At 42.1% G+C, this 25,017-nt stretch overlaps 1 protein-coding gene across 1 annotated transcript in view; it reads right to left on the reverse strand.

The window, feature by feature from the left end:
• COL27A1 (collagen type XXVII alpha 1 chain) overlaps nt 1-25,017 on the reverse strand; it is a 310,533-nt gene that overhangs the window by 255,290 nt on the left and 30,226 nt on the right. Inside the window, exons 4-5 of the mRNA XM_018561833.1 lie at nt 9,407-9,460; nt 3,967-4,020 (exon numbers count right to left, since the gene is read on the reverse strand). Coding sequence (XP_018417335.1) covers nt 3,967-4,020; nt 9,407-9,460 — 108 coding nt within the window. The remainder of the gene's footprint in view (nt 1-3,966; nt 4,021-9,406; nt 9,461-25,017) is intronic.

The raw sequence follows: 25,017 nt of genomic DNA on the forward strand, positions 1-25,017 counted from the left end.
AAAGCAATGACAAAACTTTCTATTTATACTGCAGTAATAGGTGTTAATCCGAAGACTCCTTGTTTAAGTGTTAACCCCTTGCTTGTAGCACTAAAACAGCAGGCTGGCACGTCTGCAACTCATCCAGATGATACCCAAATCTGCTGTTGGTTTAGAAGCTTCTGTCACAGCAGGTACGAACTCATAATCTATTCTGCCTCCCATAAATGCTGCAGCAGCTTATTAATTAGCTTTTTTGGATGTGTGCAAGCGGCCGGGAGATGATTCAACATATATACGCAGTATCTGTGAATGAATGTCAGCGGGGTCTGCCAAGCTTGCCTTGGTAAACTCTGTACTGCTTGCAGATATCACAGTATCACTGGCTGGCACCTGCCCAGAACTTCCAAGACTCCGGTCATGCTGCTTGTGTGTCATTAACCTTTCGCCGCTCTTCGTAATTCGTCAGAATGTTTGTGTGTGTGATTGTTTCTCTTGAAGTAGCTGCAGCAAGCAGATTTCACAACTTGACATTTGATGTCTTACTGGGTGCTGGTATATTGCTAGAATTGAGCTTATACAGAAAAACCTCACAGAAACAGACAGTGGTTTGAATTGGCTTTTCTACACAGCTTACAGCATATATTGATGCCATTGCGGGGAGACAATCTCAGAATTAGCAGGCTGCATGCAATCTGGTACATCACTTTGAAGAAGATCAGGCAAGAAGTGGAAACACTCCTTCTGTGGGCTACCTCTGCTTCTCATTCATGTGTGTTGAAAAGTATATGTATGAGGAAAAACCCTTAGAGATGCCCACTAAATGTTAAATAACCTTTCTGCCTAATTTATTTTGCCATTTTCTTTAAAGACAAAAACTGCATTGTACATTTTTGGCAATTCAAATGGTTTTTGGCAGCAGCAGGGGGACTGCACAAATCCAAGAAGGTAAAGCCTTCTGCCCAGGCTACAGAGTACCCATGCTTGTGTCATCTCTAGGGCAGCAACTTAGTCCAGGAAATGCTGATTTTAGAAGATGTCTGAACAGAGATGGCACTGGCCTTCTGGAGAGGGAGAAGGATGAAGGCATTGTCAGAGAAAGTGCTGAGGTCTCTTCCAGATTTACATATTACTAAGTATGTCCGCAACCAATATGAAAAAATACCTCATAATTAAGGTTTACTTTAAAGAGAACCCGTCCCTTGACTGCAAACAGATGCTTTTGCTCCCTCTTCTACTTATAACCCTATCCCATTAACTACTCTGTTATGGGAGCAAACATAAGCCCTGTGTAAGCTTCAGGTAGATCTGGTCACAGCTTAGACAGGGCTGAAGATGTACTCCATGACCCATGGCCATTCAAGCACCCAGGGTCCAAATAATTGTTGTCTGAATGGAGCACGAGTATATGTGGGGGCAAAAATCATTCATCGATGATGCTAAATGTTCCCATCTGGTATTGTTCTTGTGGGATAAGGCTGAAGGTACAAGTATTGAGAAGACACATCTAAGAGTTTAGTGATAGAAGCAGGCTCAAGTTGTGGCTGTAACTAGACACTTACTAGTGCCACACAGATTCCTCTGGGTAATTGCTATGCAGTATTGCATATAACGCTATTCACTATACTTTTGAAATAACAGTCTGAAACGTAATGTTTACACATGAGCCACAATACATAGAATACCCTGCTCAGGAGTTTCCTGTTGCCCCTTTAAGACAGGTAGGCACTGTGCATTATTGCATAAGGTGGTTGATAGACAAAGCAAAATAATCTGGCCTGCAGGCTTATTTTATCATACTGATCCCATCCTGAAATAGACGAGTTGTGTCTGCACCGATAATTTACAACCACAACTTGGCCGCAGGCAAAGTACGATATCAAGTCCGGGATGATTGGGAAAACCCCAGGGACACACTGCAGGGGAAAATGTTACAAAGTGTAGCCGAAATCTGGCACACACTAACACAGAGATGTCACGCTGCCAGGCAGATTCTTAATCAGTGCGCCTATTGACATTTATAAGGCAGCGTCCACTTGATGGTGCTAAACAAAATGGGGTGTTTGAATGGATAGTTGTATTTACTGTCGCTGCATTGTGGAGCCAAGCACCCCGTCCACCTCTGTAATGGCACACAATCCAGGCATGTATCAATTTTATTACCATAATAAATGTATTTAATTTGGGAGTGATTTATAATACATAAAACTTTGTTAGAGACCTTTGTTATCTGACATGTGATGTCACTGAAAAATTCCTTGAATTTCAATCAGCCGCCAGCTATCATTTGTAATATTTCCAGATTTTCTACTTTCTCATTTGTGCAACCATGGCAATAGTACTTAATATAAAGTGCACACCACTGAATTCCCACCCCCTTGCCTGTATGTTAGATCACTGCTTTTCCCAGAAGTCAGCACAGATCTAGAAATCGAACTACAGGCATTGCAATAGGAATGTAATCTTTGGTGAAAGACTTCCAAACACTGGGTAAAAGGATGCAGAGCTTCAGTTTTTCTTTTAACACGGAGACTGATCAGGCGGCTATAGCGAAATCAGGCCCTCCCACTTAGCAGTCACTTTTAAAAAGTGATGGCAAGGTCTACACCAATTCCTCCAGAACAGAAAAGGTAAGGAACTGCAAAAACATTTACTAAAGCCATTGGAATGTATAGAGTTCAACTGGAGGGGATTTTTTTAAATCAACAGAAACGCAGTTTCTCTTTTAACCCCTTCGTGACTGAGGCCCTTTTTTCATTTTTTGCACCCATGTTATATTCCACATTTTAGGCCTGAAAATGACGTAAAACCCCCCAACATTATATATTTTCTGAATGCCAAGACCTTATAGAATAAAATGGTGGTAGTTGAAAATTTTTATGTTGCGCAATATTAGCGCAACTCCTTATTAAACCCCAAAATTTTGTGACAAATTTAATTAAATGCCCCAAAACACAACAAATTACCCATTTTTTTAATGAAATATAAAAGATGAGGTTACAACGAGTAAAACGATACCCAACATGCTCAGTTTACAGATTGCGTGCGACCGTGAAACGGCGAAAAACTGCAGTACCCCAAAAAGTCAATAAAAGACACTTTAAAAGCCCCCACAGGTCATCAATTTAGAAACAGTCGGCTCTAAAAGTTTAAACAGACTCCCGGCGGCAAAAGTCGCCGGGAGTCTGTTTAAACAGCCCCGATGCTGGCGACGTACACTGTACGTCGTCAGTCACGAAGGGGTTAAGGAAACCTGTACAGACAGTTATGTGGGTGCTTCCATTGCCAACCCACTTCTGAAAATACTAGATGTCAGATCGAGGGAGATTATCACGGGGTGAGAGCCCCAGATCGAGGGAGATTATCAGTGGTCTTGTATGTCTTCCATTTTCTAATTATTGCTCCCACAGTTGATTTGACTATCGCAAACGCTATGTTTACATATACAATATCAGCTGCCTATATAAAACACAACAATGCGAAACAATAAAGAAGTATTTTTACTCTGACTCTGCAACATCATGTGAACAGTAGTAAGGTGTAAGTCAAGCCTTAGCTTTGTTTCTTAGTTTTGGACAGAGTGGGGAACGTTTTTTCAGCCATTCAGTGCTTCGTTGGAAAGATTTTCCCTTGCTTCCGGTCCTGCTGACATTTTACCAGACTGGAAGTGGGGGAAGATCTGCAGCAGCAACATGGACAGAAATAAAAACTAGAACACCTGTTATTTCTGTCTGTTTCTCTATTGCAGATTTTCACTTCCTGTCTGGCAAAACGTAGTCAGCAGGACAGCAAATGAGAAAATATTCCTAACAAATTTCCGGATAGCAGTAAAAACCAGACAGAAGTTCTAATTCCCCTCTTCCACTCCTCCATCCATATTTGAGAAAAAAAGTTTATGGCTTGACATACACTTTAACCTCACTGGTTAGATACATGTTATTCGGTACTGCTAATTAAGAGACATCATTTGACTTGTGTACTACTAACCTTTGATCCAGAATATCCAGGTGGGCCGGGATTTCCATGGGGGCCAAGGGGACCCTGAAAATAAAAAGTATATTGTTTATCCTGAAAACCTTTTTGCCCAATCTAGTCAAATATTACCACATACCAACTTGCTAATATGCCAGCATGTGGATTACCATGAAACCTCACCAGTCACAAAGGCACAGTGTAAGGCGATTGCCCTGGGAAGATTATAGGTCAAATGACCTGCACAAACTTGCCTTCTTCTATGAAGCTGTGTACGACTATTGTAGCTGGACAGACAAACTAGAAACCTAAAGGATTACTGAGGAATCTCAAGACTGAAAAGACCTTTCTGCAAAGGCTCAAGTGATGAACCAAGTGTAAATAGAGTGCTGAACACAGCGTACATCTCTTTCTCCCGCATGGATCTGACTGTGCAATGGACATTCCAGAGTAACCAATCCGTGTCCAGAAATTGTTCTCTTTAGTGACAGTCAAAAATAAAAATATTTAGATGTCCTTCTAGGTGCAACACCTTTGTTTTTACTTGGTAACTGCTACCAAGAGCAAACAATCATAATTCTTTCCATAATAATAATAATTTCCATTTCATATCCATGTCCAGCTGGTTACTTTTATTTTAATAAAAATCAGCCCTCTGGTTACAAGTTCCATTCAGTAGATCCTAATTTGTTATTGCTTCTGTGGTTGACAAATTAAAGGTACAGTCTACCCAAACGTGATATTTTCGTAATGGCGAGAGACTGGTGGGCTGAGTCAGCACCTTGCTTCCTATAGGTCTACATACTCCAACTGCAGGTTCTTGGTGCCATATTTCCTTACTCTGTCCCTGTCTACCTGGGAGTTTTAGATGTTCCCACTCACTTTTATGTGTTCCAGCATTCTCCAATTTAAATAAAAACTAATAGGGCCCGTTCACAACAAAATCAAAAGATAATCATAAGTCAGTGGAGGGTCACATGACTTGCAATTGTACCTTCTGATTTCCTTTCAATCTGTTTTTCAATGGATGCTAACGCAAGGGCACCGAAAAATGGGGCTAGCTCACAGCGCTGTGGCATTCGTTGAAAAATGGATCGCAACAGATCTGCTATGAATGGGGCTTTAATGGAGAGAGTGGAAGTCCCTTTTAATAGCTATAGCAGGAGTGAAGACCCAGACATATATTAAACAGTCAGGTAGTTAATCTCTCTAGCAGGCATTAAAAAAATGAAATATATTAGTTTTGGGTGACCCCCTATAAATAATAGAACTATAAATAAATATACATTTTCATAGTTGCAAGCTAGTTTTCAAGTAAGCACCGATAAGGTTAAACTATATACTGAATATGAGGTTAATATCTGCCAATGTTACAGAGAGATAAGAAAACCAGATGAGAATAGTTCCGTTTAATATATAATTACCATATACAGGAAATCCATGGCTGGATCTTATCTAGTAACCCTCATTTACCATCAGGCCATCATTTATAGCACATATTTGAAAAAGCCGCAAATAACAAAAGGTTGGTGGGTTACTCAATAGGCAGCTGTCAGAATAGCAATATAGGAGCTGCCAATGTTCATTTGTTTTTGAAGATGCAGAATCCAAGGCTTATTTCTTCACTATTAGAACCAGTGAGGGGTAAAGAAGAAAGCAGTCAATCAGTCTCTTTGGCACTGTACCCCATTCATGAGACACTGCCAAATTGCCCATTTAGAGCAGAGTGACAGCCCCCCATCCCCCTAGCAAGGTATACTCAACGATCTGCACTGCCTAGCAGTCTCTTGCTACATCATAGCCCTTGCTCCATTTCATGAAACACGTGTTCTAGGTATGGGGGAGCATGTGACCACCACCATGTGATAGTGGTCGGGTTTAAATGGGTAATTGTCAGGTCTGACCCAATCATTTGGACAAAGCAGTGACATCACCCAACCGGGTAAGCTCCAAAACCCAGGATGGACTCCTACAGCTAGTGGTCAGCAAGAGAGTAAGGATGAGTGAGTTTATGTTCTGTGGGGGGCCACTAGGAGGCACTGTTACTTTGCCCTGAATGAACAGGTGATATTCCTCTGGCCTCTGAACAATGTTAGCCCACTACGCTCTCTATATTGCTTTAATCGCCTTCTTCTGATGTCCAGCTCTCTTTGCACATCATTAATACATATTTTCTTTAGTTATTTCCACTTTCTTTTTTGTCCTCTTGCATTTGGGGACACTTGATATAGACATGCTTGCTTCAGGTCAGCGACCCACCAAGTAATAAATGAAGAATAGAGTTCTGAAACACGCACCCGCAAAAGAAATCAGCCATGGACCTATATTTTAGTGCTGAAAGTTTTCACTCAAATTCCAGTCTAAACAGAAACTTATATTAACCTATTCAAAATGTTGTTTCTGTTTAGGAGGCCGGGGTGGCTGCTCATACGCAATTAGGTTAATCTCCTAAACCAGACACCTAAAATGACGATGTATGTGCCCACCGTGTTATAGCATCATTGGGAGCCATTCAATCAGTGGGAGCCATTCTGCGTGTGAGCCTGTCAACTGCACTTTTGTGACACAAACAACCTAATGGCTCATAAAAAATAAAATTGTTTTGTTTCCTAGTCAAACCCGCTTGGCAATGACATGTCAAAGAGGAGGAATGGTCCAGCACACATCGTAACGTTTGACTTTTTCCACATGTGTGTGACACAGAGCCATGGCGATCCCATAAACAGTGTTTTGGGTTTCTTTTTTTTACAAGTTTATTTTTTTCATGAAATGGCACTGAGATTGTTACGTGAGGCGTCCAAAAACATAAAGTGCTTGAAAAAATGTCCATTTAATATATAGGTTTGAAGAGATCACAGATAATTGCCAAGAAACTGCTTTCTAACGTTTAATCTATATTGCTGATCAGGTAATGATTACTTCATGTCTGAGGATACTTGGCTGTGATTTATAAATGTTCTCTTTTGTAATTCAAGTAACTCCCATAGATTTGAATGGGGTGTTACCACCAGGAGCTAGAGTGGGAGTGCGTCCCATTTAGGCCTAAGGAGGGTTACTTCACAGGTGCAGCCATTGCCATGGAAGATTTGGGCAAATGGATGTAAGCACAAGAGAAGGCTGCTGCTGGAGAGATAAGAAAACACCTGAGCGAGGGGGTCCAAAGTCAGGAGGTTGGGCTAACGAGTTATTAATTAATATGAAACGTGCCCTTTAGAACTAAAGTTGAAAAAAAATGCTTGGGACACAGTTGGTAGAAAAGACTTTGTAATTCGCTGCCTGTGGTGCATGCATCTGTAAGACACCAGGAGTGGGAATGTCGGGAAGTGAGCGGGAGTTATATCATACATCACCAGGGTCCATCTTTTGAATACAGTTTAGTTCTGCTTCAAAAAATGTTTAATATTTTTGCCAAATTAAAATATATCTACCTGGCTGCCCACACACAAATGTTCCATAGATTTGAATGGGACATGGCTTCTGCACAGGAGTGCGCAGGAGGGGGCAGCCTTTGCTAGATTTAAACCTGCCAGGATGCAGACAATGTGGGAGGCCACCATTGTCAGAGGAAATAAGTAAAATGTGTGGGGGGATGGTTCGGCTTAGTATATTTAAAGGGCAATGGAGAAGGGCTGGGGGTTTTGAAAACGTAGCACATACACAACGGTGCCGCACGATCGAGTGCATTGTAGGAAGGAGATGCGTTTGGGGGTGGCACTCAAATGAATGGCAATGCATCGCAACTCCCGCACTGTTAATGCATTTAATGCATGGTAGGTGCGTTGTGCCCTATGGTGCGTTAATCACATGGAACCATGCGATTAACACATCATGCCAGTGTGAATGGGCCTTAAAAATTAAAGAGCAGCAATGCACTAATGCATCAAAACTCTGATCTCTCTCTGTCGACCTGATCCTTGTCAGCACAGCTTGATTGGCTCCTCATGCTTCCCTTCCCCCAGTCTTTAGAGTTTAGTACTAATACTCTTTTACCAAAAATCACAATTCATTTCTCCTTTACCGTGTACGTACATCTGCATGCACTATATTTTCCCAACTACAAAAAAAAATTAACACTCCCAGGCAAGTCCCTTTGGGGTTTGATTGCTGCTTGCCCTTTACAGAAAGTCTGCAGCAAAATTGGGGGAAATAAACATTGGATGTGAACCGGAGAACAACAGCCAAATTCCTCCTTTTTCCAGGGTCGTTTTCCAAAACTGTGAGCACAGATCAAGTTTGAACTCAGAATTTGCTATTTACCCAGAATTACGAGAGGTACAAGCCACTGCGGATATAATGTACAGTAACAAGCTTCAGGAATCCTGCACAGATGTGTAAAATATTTGCCATTTATTGGAGTTATATTGTATCTTCACTACAGAGTGACACATGGGTGGTTCTTGTCCAGGGGAGGTTGTGCGAGGGAAAAAAACAGACCGTAACAGAACATACATCTCCGGCTAAATACCTCCCTCTGGATACAATTCAGCCTTGATTTATAGCGATAAAATGCTCATTCTAACGCTAAATGAATAAAAATAAAAACTATGGAACTGGTGTCCAAAGAGAGGAGAACAGGAAATAAGGAGGAGTTGCCGACAGCAACTAAACAGATGTTCACCATTCATCATGTAATGCAGAAAAAAAAAAGAAAAAGCTGCAAAGCATTTGCATTGGGAAACCTCTCCATTGTTTTCTCCTACTATGTGACTGCTGCATGATTGTTAGTCCAAATGTTTTACAATATTTGAGTGCTTGGATCACTGACGATCACATAACCTCGCAATACAAGTGTTGATACAATCCGGTCAATAGAAAAGCATTGTTTGAAATTTTGTTTAGAGATAACGCAAAGCTCCCCATTACTGCTTCCTCCTTCCTCTCCAGCATTGGTAGGAGTTCCTCACTGCTGGATAGAACAGCCCTCATGTTGTGATGTGGTATGCAGCCTTCTCTTGTAAGCCCAGGCTGGGCTTAAAAAAGTCGTTTGTGATGAAATAATGCAAAATATAAGGAACTGATTATAAGGGTAGAGGTTTCTACAGATGAAAAAATTGCCTTGACTGTCACGTTAAAGCTGATAACTAAATCTACACATGATATATACAGATGGGTTTTGTCTAGCCTGTCTAAGGGTTTGCAGATCTATCTACTCGGTCCTGAGATTTACACAGCTCTGCCACACAGCAAAGCCTGGTCACTCTCCCACCCCAGCACTATGATTGAGCAATGAAGGAGCAGCAACAGACTGATGAAGTCATCTCTCTGATCTCTCTTCCTGTCAGCAAGTTCCTCACCAGTGCATGTGAATGAGGAACATCTAATTCTTTTGCTCCCTGTGTCATTGGGAGATTTTCTCTCCCTTCCTGTTCCTGTGAGAATGTGTGTGTTCAACTACTTTTCGCATATCTTCCAATATCACTAAATGTGACGTGTTTTGCAGACTGTGGACACTTACCCGAGGACCTCTTTTTCCAGGTGGCCCAGGAAGTCCTGCAGGACCAGGCGGGCCCTATGAAGTAAAATAAAAAATATACATTAATGCACATTAACTACACATTAAAGAAAGTAGTATATAAAACTTTGTGTGACTACATGCCCACTGAAAATATCAGAAAGAAATATTTTTATTCTCTGTGAAGAAGCGGATTAGTGACAGCTTTTATCTACAATCAAACACATCTAGAAAACAAAAAACAGAAGCTCTATATAATAATAAAATGCAAATACAGATTTATACAAACACGTATGATGTGTTAGACATCAAAAATAAGTCAAATACTTTAAAATCTAACATCCCAACAAAATAAATGTTTTGTTTTTTTTGTCTGTGTCCCTGTAGGAGAGAGTTCTCCCACCACTTTCTGCCCCGAAAGCGTCAAAAACCTGACACGAGGCTCTAATCCAGGGGTAGGCAACCTCAGCACTCCAGCTGTGGTGGAACTACTAGTCCCATGAGGCATTGCAAGACTCTGACAGCTACAGGCATGACTCCCAGAGTCAGAAGCTTAATGGCATTTGTAGTTTCACCACAGCTGGAGGGCTCTGAGGGGAATTTATCAAAATATGGAGCAGTTGCCCATAGTAATTCAGCAGCTGTATCAGGACCTGGAAGACACTGCAATACACTGTAGTAGCTGTGGCCCTGCCATGGATCATGCATATATATATATATATAAAAGTAAAATATGAGAAATGTGAATTGGATAGGTGAAATACATACTGAGAACAGGTCTACATTTATTTCTGTCAGAGAGCAGAGGACGCCTAAACTTTCCTCTCACCCATTGCAGTCATGGTATCTTATCTTATCTCAAATCATATTGCTCCTCTACTCCTACCAAGGCTCTGTTAGGGCCTGCTTTTCTTCACTCCTGTAATCCCCACACCTCTGTCATGGCTGACCCTTATCTTCCGTCAACCCCCTCACAAAGTCTAATAAATCTACTGTACTCCGGCACTCGGTGACCTTTACACCTCCAGTTCCACATTTCCAGCATGATTCCCAATCCAGACTGGCAAGGAATATGTCTTCCTTCTTGCTCAGGCTGACAGTGGATGAAAACAGACACATTTTTTAGTCAGGCCTCAGATAAAGCAGGCTGTCAGTGTAAAGAGGGATGGAGAATTATTAGTCAAATACTCCTCAGAGGTAACCACTTCAGAGAGGCACTCATAAGACGACAGGAAGTGGCACAGCAGCTATCATCCTGCTCACTGCCCTTCATTCCGGTCACCTGACACTCCCAGGCTATGACAGAGACCAGGATCACAGGCCATAGTATCCGCGCCTGTCAGTCTTCCAGGGGACATTAACTCTCACCCACCATCTTACCGCAGACAGACCACCATCTATTCCCCACATATACACATACATTTACCTTTCTGACCATGTTTAACGTTATGTTTGGGTATAACATGACACACAGCCACATTGAAATCCCAGGGATCTCAAGTCTCCCTGATGTTCAGGGAGTCTCCCTCTATTAGACAGTGGCTCCCTGACGTCCGCGAGAGAGGCATTTTCTCCCTGAAAGGTTTACTCTAAGTAAACCTTTCCGGTAAGATATCAGTGGGTAAAGTTTCAGAGTGAGGCTTGCCTCCTGGAGGAAGGTCATGTGATCTCTAGAGTAGCCTCAGAACGAAAAAAAAAAACAGAAAGGGCACCTCCCTGAAATGAGACGGGAACCTCCCTGAAATAAGGTTTTGCAGGTTGGGATGTCTGAAATCCCCCCACCCCCACTTACCTGATTTGCAGGTTCTTCTACCCAGAGGCAGCTGCTGCTCTTTTTTTTATTTGGCATAGCTATGCAGGGATCCCAATCTGAAATAAGTCATTTCAGGGAGGTGCCCTTCTCATTTCAGGTGGGGGTGCAACAACAAGGAAGAGAGCCCCCCCTGAAATGAAGGCAGATAGCCAGGGCTCGAAAAATCCACTCGTCCACTCGTCTGTGACGAGCAGACAGTGGAGCCCGACGAGCAGCAGGAAAGGTTTACACTGCTTACTCATCTCAACTCTCCCGGGAGACTCCCAGAACATCCAGGAGAGTTGAGATGTTTGAGCTATTTGAGCAAGTCCTTTAACAGGATATGTGAATGGAGAAACTACAAGTCTCATCAGCCACTGCAGCAGAGGGCCTTGTAGTTCTCAATGGAATACAAGTGCAGTGAGGTCACCATACTTGTATTCCAATCATTAGTCCTCCCATCCATGTTGCTGAATGCCTGTATCTAGACACCGACATGGAAGGAAGAGTCTGCAGGAGCCAAAGCATTGCACCTGACATTTCCAGTTCTGCTTTACTGGCTCCTATGCAAAATAATACCAAATGCACATTTCTTCTTTTTTGAAGAAGTGTGCATTTATAGTTTTTTCGCTTTATAAAAGGTGGAAATTCCCTTTAATTATTTAAAGTCTGCACTTCAATAGCTTATTTAGAGAGTAAAGGTGAGAGTAGGGGTCTTTTGGAAGCCCCCCTATGTGATAGCAATTAAAGTTTAAAAAAAAAATAACAGTTTTTAAAAATAATATCAAATGAAATAAATGTAAAAATAAATGTACATTTTTTTTCTTTAAAGTTTCCCTGCGAGTCGTAACATAAACACGCGTTGGGTGCGCCTACGTATGAAAACGATGCTCGCGCTACACATGTTGGGTATCGTCGTGCGCGCCAGAGTGAGAGCAATAGTTGTAGGGCCAATATTTATGCGTTACTCAAAACTGATGACTGATGACCATGACTTTTTGGGGTACTGAATTTTGTCGCCATTTCACGGACACACACAATTTGTAACCTGGGCATGTTGGGTATCTATTTACTCGTAACTTCATCTTTATATTTAATTTTTTTTTAAATGGTATTTTATTGTGTTTTGGGGCACTAAATTCAACTTAAGTGCATTTGTCACAAAATTTTTGGATTTGATAATAAGTTGTGCTAATGTCGTGCAACATAAACATTTGCAACTGCCGCCATTTCATTTTACAGGATCTTGGCTTTCAGAAAATATATATTGTTTGGGGGTTTGAAGACATTTTCAGGCCTAAAATGTGGATTATAACATGGGTGCAAAAAACAAAACTAAAAGGGGTAATTAAGGGGTTAAGAAGATACACGCTAGGGTTGTTTCTGCCAACTTATTCTCTTGATTGAGGCTAACAAGTCAAAACAGTGTTTTTCTTCAAGTTTATGTCCAGCCGACACTTGTTTTCTAGCTTCGGATAGAGAGAGAGTGGGGAAGGGTTTTAATCCCTGCCATTGTTTTACCACTATCCAGGGCTTTGTAAGGGCCCATTCAGATGGACGAATAGGCTGCAGGTGTAAGATCTGGCTAAACTTCACATCTGGACGCAGCAGCACGAGTGCTATGGTTGCATAGAAACTGGATGATTAGCTGCGCTCTGGACACAGAAGGACTGCGTCCAAGGCCGGTCAGGCACCCAATTGTCATGGCCAATCATTTGGAGCTGAGGCATTCCCTACCACTTTGTTACCGTGTTTCCCCGAAAATAAGACAGTGTCTTATATTTAAATCCCTGAAGATAGTGCTAGGTCTTACTTTCAGGGAAACACGGTATGTGTAACCGCAGGGCAGAGAATGCCCCAGCCACAACTGATTGACAGAGAGGGGAGTTTGTCAGTGACTGCTTTGCACAGACTTTGACGAACGCGGTTCACTAACACATCACTAACAGGCTGAAATAAACACTTTCTTTAGGAGAGTAGGGGGAAGAGTGGAACCTCCTGTTAGAATTGTATTCATGTCTGTCTCCTATTGTTTGGGGTTCGAAATATCACTAAGAGATATCACTAAGTTTCACATAGCCAGTGATCCAGCACCACCAGTGACGTAACTATAACCATATCAGCCCAGACAGCTGCTATGGGGCCTGGGGGTGGAAGGGGGTCCCATTAGGTTGTTAAGGCAAATTAAACATAGACCATGGGAAAAAAACACAGTACTGTGTCATTAAGGGTTGCAGTGATTGCAATTGATGACAATCCTAATCCTCCATAAAGTCTACAGTGTAGGAAAGCTTATGTCAGGTGCACAAGAGTCTCTTGGATCCTGGTGTCATCAGTCACAGCTCAGGGAGAAGTCGTCAGGGGTCGCCCCCATCACAGTTTTGCTATGGGGCCCCATGGTCTGTAGTTACGCCCCTGAGCACCACTCTTGCTGTCAGAAAGGAAACTTGGTGCTTCGGGGCACAGAAGAGCATGTGACCTCCTCCCATTGACAGTTCACAAGTGTAGCAGCAAATCACTAGGACAGAGCATGTCCGCAGGTACCAATCCCAGGTAGTATAGCCTGTCCATAGGTAGCAATCCTAGGACACATCCTGTCTGCAGGTACCAATCCAAGGAAATATATCCTCTCCACAGGTACCATTGCCAGGAAACATCCTCTCCCCAGGTACCAGTGCCAGGAAACATCCTCTTCACAAGCACCAGTCCCAGGAAACATCCTCTTCACAAGCACCAGTCCCAGGAAACATCCTCTCCACAAGCACCAGTCCCAAGTAACATACTCTGCACAGGTACCAATCCCATAAAACATTCTCTTCACAGGTACCAATACCAGGAAACATCCTTTTCTCGGGTACCATCCCCATGTACAAACTCCAGAAAACATCCTCTCCACAGGTACTGATCCCAGGAAACATCCTCTCCACGGGTACCATCCGCAGGTACAAATCCCAGAAAACATCTTCTCCACAGGTACCAACCCCTGGAAACAGCTGCTCCACAGGTACCATTCACAGAAAATATCCTCTCCACAGGTACCATCCACAGGTACCAACCAAAGAAAACATCCTCTCTACAGGTACCAATCCCAAAAAAACATCATCTCCCCAGGTACCATCCACAGGTACCAATCCCAAAAAAACATCCTCTCCCCAGGTACAAACCAAAGAAAACATCCTCTCTACAGGTACCATCCACAGGTACCAATCCCAAAAAAACATCCTCTCCCCAGGTACCATCCACAGGTACCAATCCCCAAAAAACATCCTCTCTACCAGGTACCATCCACAGGTACCAATCCCCAAAAAACATCCTCTCTACCAGGTACCATCCACAGGTACCAATCCCCAAAAAACATCCTCTCCCCGGGTACCATCCAAAGAAAACATCCTCTCCACAGGTACCATCCACAGGTACCAATTCCAAAAAAACATCCTCTCCCAAGGTACCATCCAAAGAAAACATCCTCTCCACAGGTACCATCCACAGGTACCAACCAAAGAAAACATCCTCTCCCCAGGTACCATCCAAAGAAAACATCCTCTCCACAGGTACCAATCCCAAAACAAATCCTCTCCACAGGTACCAATCCCAGGAAACAGAGCACATGATGTACTTAGAATCACTGGGCAGAGTGGCTCTCTACAAAAATGTAACCTCTGTCCATGTCTAAACATGGTCAATGTTCTCTTAAATGTACTTCCCATGTTAGTTCTGGCTAACTGCATGATGGTTCTGAATGTTTCCTCAGGCAAAGTTATTAATATATCACTAAATATCTTTAGATATTACTAGATATCTTTATAGATATTTAAAATTGCTTATTTCTTTTGTGTGTCTACCACAAAAAAGCTACACTATGTTACAATAAAAATGACTTTACAGTGAGCAATGAGAATGTGCAAAGGCAAAATCTCCCCAACAGCCAATCAGATTAAAGTGTGCCTAAATTGAACCACAAAATATGAGTCCCCTTTAATTGCTGTGGGTTTTAGTACTAGACTTTTGCCCTGTGGATTATTAAAAAAATGTTTTATTTCATTTTAAATCCTCAAAACACATATACTCCATTTTTTGAGCACATGATAAAGCTAAAAAAACAGAAAAAGTCTAAACATTTCAAAGCTAGCGGATACACGTTCCTCTTGCATTTAGAGTACATAGAGTGACTAATGTAATTATCTGTGTTAAGCTGGTCAAGCACACTATGATATGATTGTACAATTTCTATACAATATCCTTAAAGGAGAACTATGAGGTGAGGAAAATCACTCAACCTCAAAGTTCGAGCCGACGTGTGACAATGAAACTGTCACACGTCGGCTCAATAGATCGGGAAGTGAGCGAACACATACCGTCGCTCGCTCACTTCTCGATCATCTCCCTGCAGAGAGCCGTGACTTGCAGGGATCCCCCCTCCTCAACCCATAGACACGTTTCACATAACGTGCATGAATAGCTTTAGAAAATAAGGTGCTTTTTCACTTTAAAAGAAAATTAATTGATCAAGTTTTACTATTCACTTGACTAGGGCCTAACAATCAGCTACTTGATATGAAGTCTCATTATGAATGTGAAAGCTTTGAGAATCCCTTTCAAGTCAAAAGGCTATTTCATACCTCTATGTGAGAGATGTGGTGCCTTAAAAATTCATTCCTATGGAAGGTGCACTTTTTTTGATTATACACCTAAAATCTCTTATGGTCACTTGTACTCAAAAAATAGGACATTCAAAAATCACCTCTACCATTTGCAGTGCACACCTATTTGGAGCTGCTATCCAAGACCAACCCAATAAAAATGAGACTTAAAACTGCCCATGAAGCTGCTATAATCAAAATGCTACTTAGCAGAATAATGGTCTTTAGTGATTTGAGCTGTGTATGTAGCTCTAGTCTTAACTTGTTAAGGCCATGGGTAGAATGTATAGATGGGCGAGGACTCAGTAAAGGCCATTTTAGGGACATCCAATGTTCTTCCAAATCCTCACCTATAAAAGCAGGTATTCATGGCCTAATTTGTACAAAATGGGATTGATTCCAACATTGTCTGCAATAAATAAGTCTGTGAAGGGCATAGCTAGTGATATTGTGCACATGTTGACTTCCCAATGTGGTGGAGAATAGGATAAAGATAAGAAACCCTTTACCATGCAAACATTACAAGAAAAGTCATAGAGAAAAATGGATGAGGAACTTTGCAGCATTGCCCAAGGAAACAACTTCATCGTTGTTCTCAATAACTGATGTGCTTGCATATGGCCTCACGTACTTTGTGCACTTTTCACTGTATTACAGTTTGGTAGAAACCAACCACGCCACACAGAGGATAGCCAGAAGTACAAAAAATATATGGAAGGATACTTGTCATATGAGACATATATTTATGCATGTATACTAGGTCAATGACCTGTGGCCAAAAATTCTCAGGAGGAACTATCAACCAGGCAAGAAAGAAGACCTGTACTGGATGCTATAGTTTTTCTTTCCGCTGACCCTCTCTGCTCCTAACCATCTCCTACCCAAAGACTAAACAGGAATGATCACCCAAACCAAACATTCATCTTTTGGAAAATTTAAAAATTTAAAGATGGCAATGGGTAGGAAAGAAACAACATAGCGATGACCACATCAGTATGGTGACGCTCTAGCAATGACCAATCATCAGGCTGGGGTGTGTCCTACACCAGGCTGTTCTGCTTAACTGCACTGGAAAGAAATGAAGACACTGGCTGTGTTGTCTGTACCACAATTCTAGCTGAACAAAATCACAAATCTTTTGGAAGGTAAGCAATTCCCATATAAGCATTCCAACTGTGAGTATAGCTGACTGTCTGGATTTTAACTTTAAACTTTTATACATGAGGCCAAATGTGTTTCTTCAAAAACTAATGAAGATAAGATGGAATATGCTTGGGCTTCGCTTGCCAAACTGCTGCCCATGACTCACCATTATTCTGGTAATTAATCAGGCTCATTTCCTCATGGTGCTTGTGAAACACATTACTGGACACAACCATGTTTCCCTATGTGTGATCTTTTTTACCTAGCCAAAGAGTGAAATGCTGAGGAGGGCGAATGGAGATCTGGTGAGCATGAAGTGTGTGTATGTTCTGCAATGGAAATACTTTATATGACATATGGCTTTAATACACACCATCTGAAACTGGGAGGGTACTACACTCTCAGAACGATGGCCGCATTAAACAGTTTGCTCATCTTCATACACAGGAAGCATATATGGCTTTAATAAATTTGCACATGGCTAAACGTAATGAGGAGAGATGCAAACACAACTTCCACTTTTCACGCTTAACCCGCGCAGAGATCGGCCGTGCTCTCTGGAAGCAGATGATTTGTGTTGGGTACGATGACGCACTCCAAAAAGAGAAGCTCTGTTTATTTTTATACTCATTTATAGAAGAACTGACATTTTTAGATCAAAGTTTTGACAGGGTTGTGATTCGGCCCCTTGCAGTGATCAGGCATGTTTTAGGAGGTGGGGCAGAGACCAAAGAAATACAAGGTCAGATTAACAAATAAATCAGGTCTTACTTTTCAAGCTAGAGATGTTATGTAGCAAGGGCGACACTGGTAGTTCCATTTAATGACTGCATAGGAAATATCTTTTTTTGATTGGAGTTAACCTTAATGTGACACTAAACTCTGGAGTTAAATCTAAAAAATGCATTCAGGTACCATAACTATTAACAAAAATTTATCTTATTTGTGTATCACTCTCTACAGCTGTAGATCCTCAAATCATCTCTGAATTGGTGCTGACACTGTCCTTCCTTCTGGAGGGTGGCTACTTTTGTTCCCCATGGTCCCTGTGTGTTGTAAAGTAGCCACTGCTCCAAGTTTGCTTCCTCCCGTGATGGACCACAATCTAATGATTTGTTTACTTCATTGTATTGACACTGTAGTCTTTCTCAGGAGTGAGTTTGGAGCAGTGGCAACTTTACAGCACACACAGGGACCATGGGGAACAAACATAGCAACCCTCCAGAAGCAGGGCGTATCTGCCGCGAGGCAAACAAGGCGTTTGCCTCGGGCGGCAGATTCCAAGGGAGCGGCAAAAATGCTGGGGTCTCAATGTACCGGTCCGTGGACCACTTGCGGCCCGCGAGCCTGTACTTTGTGACACGCAGCCAGCTCAGAAGTCAGGTACGCGGTCAGGGACCACATACCTGACTTGCGGGAGCAGCTACACGGTCTGCATCTCTGTTGGATGCAGACTGTGTAGCTGAGTCTGACAGGGAGGTTAATAAACTTTACTTTATTTGCAAAGCCTGTGTCCTGCGATCCTGCTGGATTCCCCTAACATTACAATATATATATATACACACACACTGAGTGGCCAGTTTATTATGACCACCTGACGTTTGTAGGCAAATTAGCTATAATTAGCTATAATTTTGCGCTGAAGTTGCTAGAGGGCCAGACCATTATAAATAGGGAAGCAGGTTGTTTACCACAACAGTAGAAGTGATTTTTTTCTGAAGATACGGGTAAACAACGCGATTTAACAGCCTTTGAAAGAGGGATGATTGTTGGCGCTCGGAGCCAAGGAGCGAGTATCAGCAAAACAGCAGAATTCGTTAAATGTTCAAGAGCAGCTGTTGTTAAAGTGTTTAAAGACTGGACTGTCAGCCGAAAATCTGGGTATGAACGTTGTTATGTTGTTAGGGCAGAACAGAGAGTGGCAAGACTGGTACAAGACAACAGAAGGGCAACAGTGCAGTGTCAGATTCCTCGCATCACCCTTCAACATCTCGTGGAGTCACGAGGCGGCCCAACGAAGTCATCTCGTGGAGTTATCTCTTGGCCCCATGAAGTACTGATGGTGTGGTCATAATAATCTGGCCACTCAGTGTATATATATGTGCGCTACCCCCACACTGCAAGGGTTAACTGGTCGTTTTGGTCTGGGAGCGAAAATAAAAGAAGATAAACTCACCTGATCCTCCGTCCTGTGGCTCTTTCCTCATTGGAGTCCTCACATCTATTGGACCTTAATTAGACGTGATGACGTCACGGGTCCTTAGATCACCGGAGCCCAGGAGAGAAGAGGGGACCGGTCTAGTAGCCAGGAGCTACTAAGGGACCTAGGATCAGGTGAGTATATTCTCTTTATTTTGCTCCCTAGACCAAAATGAACAGTTAACACTTGCAATGCAAGTAGCCCCACTGTAAGGGTTACTTTTCATAAATCCTGGAGTTCTTTAAGTTGAAATCCAGTAAAACAGCTGAGTACACATATGTGAACTGTGTTATCTACCAAAGATTTTTAATTCTGTTCAGCAACGTGACTCGTACACCTCTGCCAGTAAGCACAGCCAGGAGAGTGACACCACTTTAATACAGTGGTGTCAATTCCCTTGCTGATTGAAAAAGGAAGGGACAACACTGATATGTCATCCACTCTGCTCGCCGAACGCACTGGAACGCACTCTTTATGGTGTGACTGGGCCCTTAAGGGTGTAGGTGGGTTAGTTTGTGGGGGGGGAGATATCAGTGGGGGATCAGGAAAATCATCAATTAGAGATGTTTAAAAAAATTGGAGTAGTGAGCAATACAGAGTATACAGCACAGTATACAGAGTGAAGCAATATGGAGAATAGAATATACAGCACAGTGTACACTTTGGAGCAGTGGGCAGTACAGAATATACAGCACAGTACACAGAGTGAAGTAATAGAATATACAGCACAGAGTACTGAGTGAGGGTCACATAGAGCCTTGGTTCTCAACTGGTGGGTCGTGACCCAAAAGTGGGTCGCGACACTGCGTTCAGTGGGTCGCCGCATGCCTTCCACTTTCTAGGCGAGAGGCTCCTCTGCCTTCTCCTAGTGCAGCACGGTCAGTTCTCACAGCAAGCAGCCATTCAAAATATGCTGCCCGGCGCCGAGTGTCAGCTTTAGGAGGGGTGGGGTGGGATGGGGCCATGGCCGCAAGGGTACATCCATACGTGCATTGCTTACATTGCTTACAGCTCCCTCGCTTGCCCTGTAGAGGAGCCTGGACCAGAGTGATGTCTGGCTTCCAGCACCTCTACAGGGCACACAAGGGAGCTGTACAAGCAATGCACATATGGATGGAGCTCCGTCACAGCACACACTGGACCCCAGGTTGAGGATCCACTCCAGTTCTCATAAGGTAGGGAGACTGGTGGATCTTAAAAAAAAGAGGGTGGAGTGTGAATGTGTGTGTGATAATGTCTGTAAGTGTGTGAAATTGTGTCTGTGGGTGTGTGTGTATCTGTTGGTGTTTTTGAGGGACCGCTCACACTAGTACAGTGCGTTAATCAGACAGTCCTGTGCGAATAACGCACTTTACCACGCAATCGCACCTACCGTGCATTTTGATGTGGGAGGTGTGTTGCATTGCCATTAATTTGAATGGTACCCCAAACGCACCTCTTACCCACAGTTCGACTGCCCGCACCGGAATGCATTGTACCGCAATGCCGTGCCTTCCAGTGCGGTGCAACTTGGGTCACGACTTAATGACCAAGGACAAATGTGGGTCCTGAGGTTATGCAGGTTGAGAACCACTGCACTAGAGCATAGAGAGGGTATTGCTTGGTGGCAAACAGCTATTATTTATACAGAAGTAGATACAATGTTTTATTTATTTTTTTGAGAAAGCTGGCCCTGGGCTTCTAATTATTATTTGACCTTTTGTTCACTGAACTTGTCATAAAATCAACATTTGGGATTCACACTTATGGTGGCTATAAGTAATTAAGCAGCATTGCCAATATTCTTTAACCCCTTCGTGACCGACGACGTACAGTGTACGTCGCCAGCATCGGGGCTGTTTAAACAGACTCCCGATAAAGGCATCAGTCATGAAGGGGTTAAATACCTAAATTCTTAGCTTCATGTCTTATGAAATATCTGGAGACCACACAAGAAACTAAGGAGGTGGGGGATAAGGAGGCTATCAGTTTCCAGGCTCCAGAGCAAGTCCCACAAAAACTGGCATCCGTTTTCCCGCTCAAATATGATGCATCTGGAGATCTTCACAAATGACCTGGATAACAGAGCTGTGTAAGATTCCAGCAGCCAAGCTTGTATACGAACCACACTCATTGAAGCTGTGAGCCTCGTAACACATTAATAAAGAGAGAACTCTCTGCTCCCTTGCTCCGAGCGAGAGGAAAGTACAAGGGATTTCCCTGGAATTAATGTTTGCAGCTGAACAATTGACAAAAAAAGTGATTCCTTGCTCGGGATGAGGAGGAAATTAGCTGTGATCTCATCAGTATAGGCTGCCAGTAATGTGTGCATGACTCACTGCCTGTTCTAGTGTGTACAACTATGCTCCATTCTGTACTGAGAACATACTATGGCTGCACCTGGACTAATGGTGCTGTCAGGGAATCTGTCCCTCGGCTCATGGTAATCAAAACTTCATACATTTATAAATAATGCTTGTCTGTGTGTACGGATTAGAGAAATAAAAAACATCCTACCTTTGTGACTGCATTAAATCGGCATGTCATGTATATTTTAAATCCCACTGTTTGTGGACCATATGAGCTTGTTGGACATCCGATTCCAAAACCATGGCCATTAATATAGAGTCAGCAACCCCTATAACAGCCTCTGTTCTTCTGGAAAGGATTTCCACAAGAGATTTTGGAGTATGTGTGTGGGAATTTGTGCCCATTCAGTCAAAAGGGCAATTGTGAGATCAGGTACTGGATGAGAAGAACTGGGTCACAATTTGCATTCAAATTCATCCCAAAAGGTGTTCGTGGAGTTGAAGTCAGGTCACTCAATTTTCTCTACACCAAGCTCATCAAACCATGTCTTTATGGAGCTGACTTTGTTTACCTGTACTCAGAAATGTTGAGGGTGTCCACAAAGCTTTGGTTATCTAGTATACACACACACACACACACACACACACATTATATACATTTATTACAAAGGATTCCAAACACTATGGGTTACCTAAAGAGACAATAAAGCAAAAGCTGCCTGTTTTGGGCCTGTTTGTCTTAGTAAAACATTAGGCTGAACTTCCTGACAAGGTATGAATCATCCATCATTAAGCTTGAGCTAATGAGTTCTGTAACTAATCGTCTTTCCTCAGCAAAAATAAAATAGCTGAACATGTAAAAAAAAAATCTAGAGATCCATCTTCTGGCTGGAAAGGATACTGCATGATATTAATATACAATGTATCATATCTACCCAACTAGAAAAAAAGAAAAAAAGGATTAAACATCCAGATAGCAAGGATAACTTGCTACAAACTTGTAGCAGGGTGAAATTGTAATTTTGTTAACTTGCTGCACATATTCCTGGCAAGTTGTAGACTTGCAGAACACTCGCAGCACAAGTTCTAGTTGACACTTTTTGAATTTGTAGCAAATTTGCTTGGCAAGTCTACAGCAAGAGTCCTGCAGGTCTTAGCAAGAGCTCTGCAAGCTCGCTGGTTTGGAGACTTGCAATGCAGACTTGCTGTAATTGTGCAACAAAATTGTGAAGCTTGTCAAGTCTGCAACAGTTTAGCAAGTAATTTTCAAACTTGCAGCTCAATTACTTGCTATCTGGGCATTGTTTTTAAAAGTACTTTTAGTCCTTACCATAATAAATAAAAAAAATATGCACAAATATATACATTCTCTATAAAGCCAGACAGACCCAGGTAATTAGCATTTCCTGAGATAAGCGATGGCAGGCTTTTACCTACCCGATGACAGGTATATTTGAAAGTACAAGTGTACCTTCCCCTCTTCCCATTGAGCCAAACTACCTCTGCGTCCCCATTCTAAATATATAACTACTTTGAAATGGCACCCATAGGGCTTTCAGTGATTGCACAAAATGACTCTGTGCTAGCCATATCTATAGATGTCTATGGGATCAGGACCGGGTCCTAGGCCGGAGACACTGGGGGGAAGGTCCTATAGAAATTCATGGGAAAATATTGTGCATGCATGGCCAGTGCAGAGAAGCCCTGCATGAAGGATGTAAACATATTCCGAAGCAAAACAGGTTGGAAAGGGGCGTTCCCCTTTTACTGCCTGTACACATCACATGGACAGGAAATTAGAATGATTCTCTTCAGCAGGGAAACAGGAAGAAAAAAACTGAGCTCTAACCCTTCCAGAGAAAACATGGGTATGTTTGTATCCTATTTGCAGAGATTCCTGCACACATCCTATATCACTGGAACCCATAAGTGGAACAGGAAGGGAGGAGAAATTTACTCCATAAGGACACAGACAGCAACAAAACCTGTCAGAGGTTCTTACCCTTCCTGACCTTAACAAGAACCTAAAACTTAAAAAAAACAAAAACATTTTGACTGGAATTAAACCTTAAACTTACTGGAATCAGTGTGAGGATGTGTGTTCACCTAGTCATGAATCATATGATGCTGCTCACCTAACATCTGGATTTCCAATTTTACAATGGAAATCCAGGTCTTAGTAACATTATTTAATGTATAGCTAGTGTTACATTCACTGGCTCTGATTCACATTTAAAGCTGAATGCCAAACGTATATTTGACACACACGCCAATTGATAAAATGTATTTTTAAATGGAGCAAGTGTAAGTACCTAAAACGGTCTTGATATCAGACTCCTGTAATTCTTTGCACAGTCATATTTAGACAAGGAAAGGGAGGACTAAATACGAAGAGCCTGGATCACAAAGTTCTCATATGTGTAATAAAACTCTGTATTTAGTTGCTTGCCTGAACTTCAGTTTTAAATTTGTCATATATAAGGGTTCATCATTGATTTCTTCAATTATTTAACATACATTTATTTTAGTATAAATTTCTACAGGACATATGCCACCATTTGTCTTTGAGCACCACAAAATGTAATGGCTTCTTTGGAAAGCATAGACTAATCTTTTGGAATAAGCTCCAGTCTTTAACAACACAGACTTCAAGACACAGGAAAAATATTTAATGCCAAGGAAGATGACTTTTTAGCCCCTAAGTCAACCAGGCAGCCACTAATACACCTTTACAGGTGACAGCTAACTCCTCATTGGACAACTCCAATCAGAAGCGGACCTGCATTTCTACTTCTGCTTTATCAGAACCTAATGCTTTCAAATCTGTCTTTTGCAATCCTCCTACATCCTGGGAATGTCTCATACGGGACAAGAAGGTTTTTTTTTCACTTTTACTTACTATGTGAACTTTACTTTACAAGTGCAGGTTCACATAGTAAAAACACAACAACAGAGAAACCGCTAAAGCAATGGTTTAGACACATATGCAGGAATGCTTTACCAATGTCCTTACTGCAGGTTGAGAAAAGATAACAAGTAAAAGCAAACAAAAGTGAGGCAAAGATGCAGCCCTTACAATTACAAAAACAAAGCAAGAAACAGAACTTCAGGGATACATGTTTGATGAACTCATCTATGGTAAAATACATTTTATTCCTTCTCTACTGATGATTGGTTCTTGCATGAGCAAATTACCATATCTGCTTGATTTAAATAACCAGGATGGAATATTGAATCGTTTGATGGCTGCAGTGGTGGATCTATGTCACTTTTGTATAACAATTCCTGCTGCTTTCTAAACAATATGGATACTCAGAAGTCACCCAAATTCACACCTGTTATACTAGCACATCATTTTGGAGCAAGACAAGTTAAAAGGTGGGGCCTGAATGCAGTTATAGAGTGGAAATCTGAATGGCCGGATCCGTGGGTTGGGTCTGTTCTCACTCTTTTACATGTCTAACTTTTACTGAACCAGTCATTAATTTGACCTCATCAGTCTGCTTTCCCTATCCAGTCACAGGCTGGAGTACAGACAAGAAATGTAAGTG

This window comes from Nanorana parkeri, unplaced genomic scaffold (assembly GCF_000935625.1).
Source record: "Nanorana parkeri isolate BGI_ZX_2015 unplaced genomic scaffold, ASM93562v1 scaffold547, whole genome shotgun sequence".
NCBI lineage: Eukaryota > Metazoa > Chordata > Amphibia > Anura > Dicroglossidae > Nanorana > Nanorana parkeri.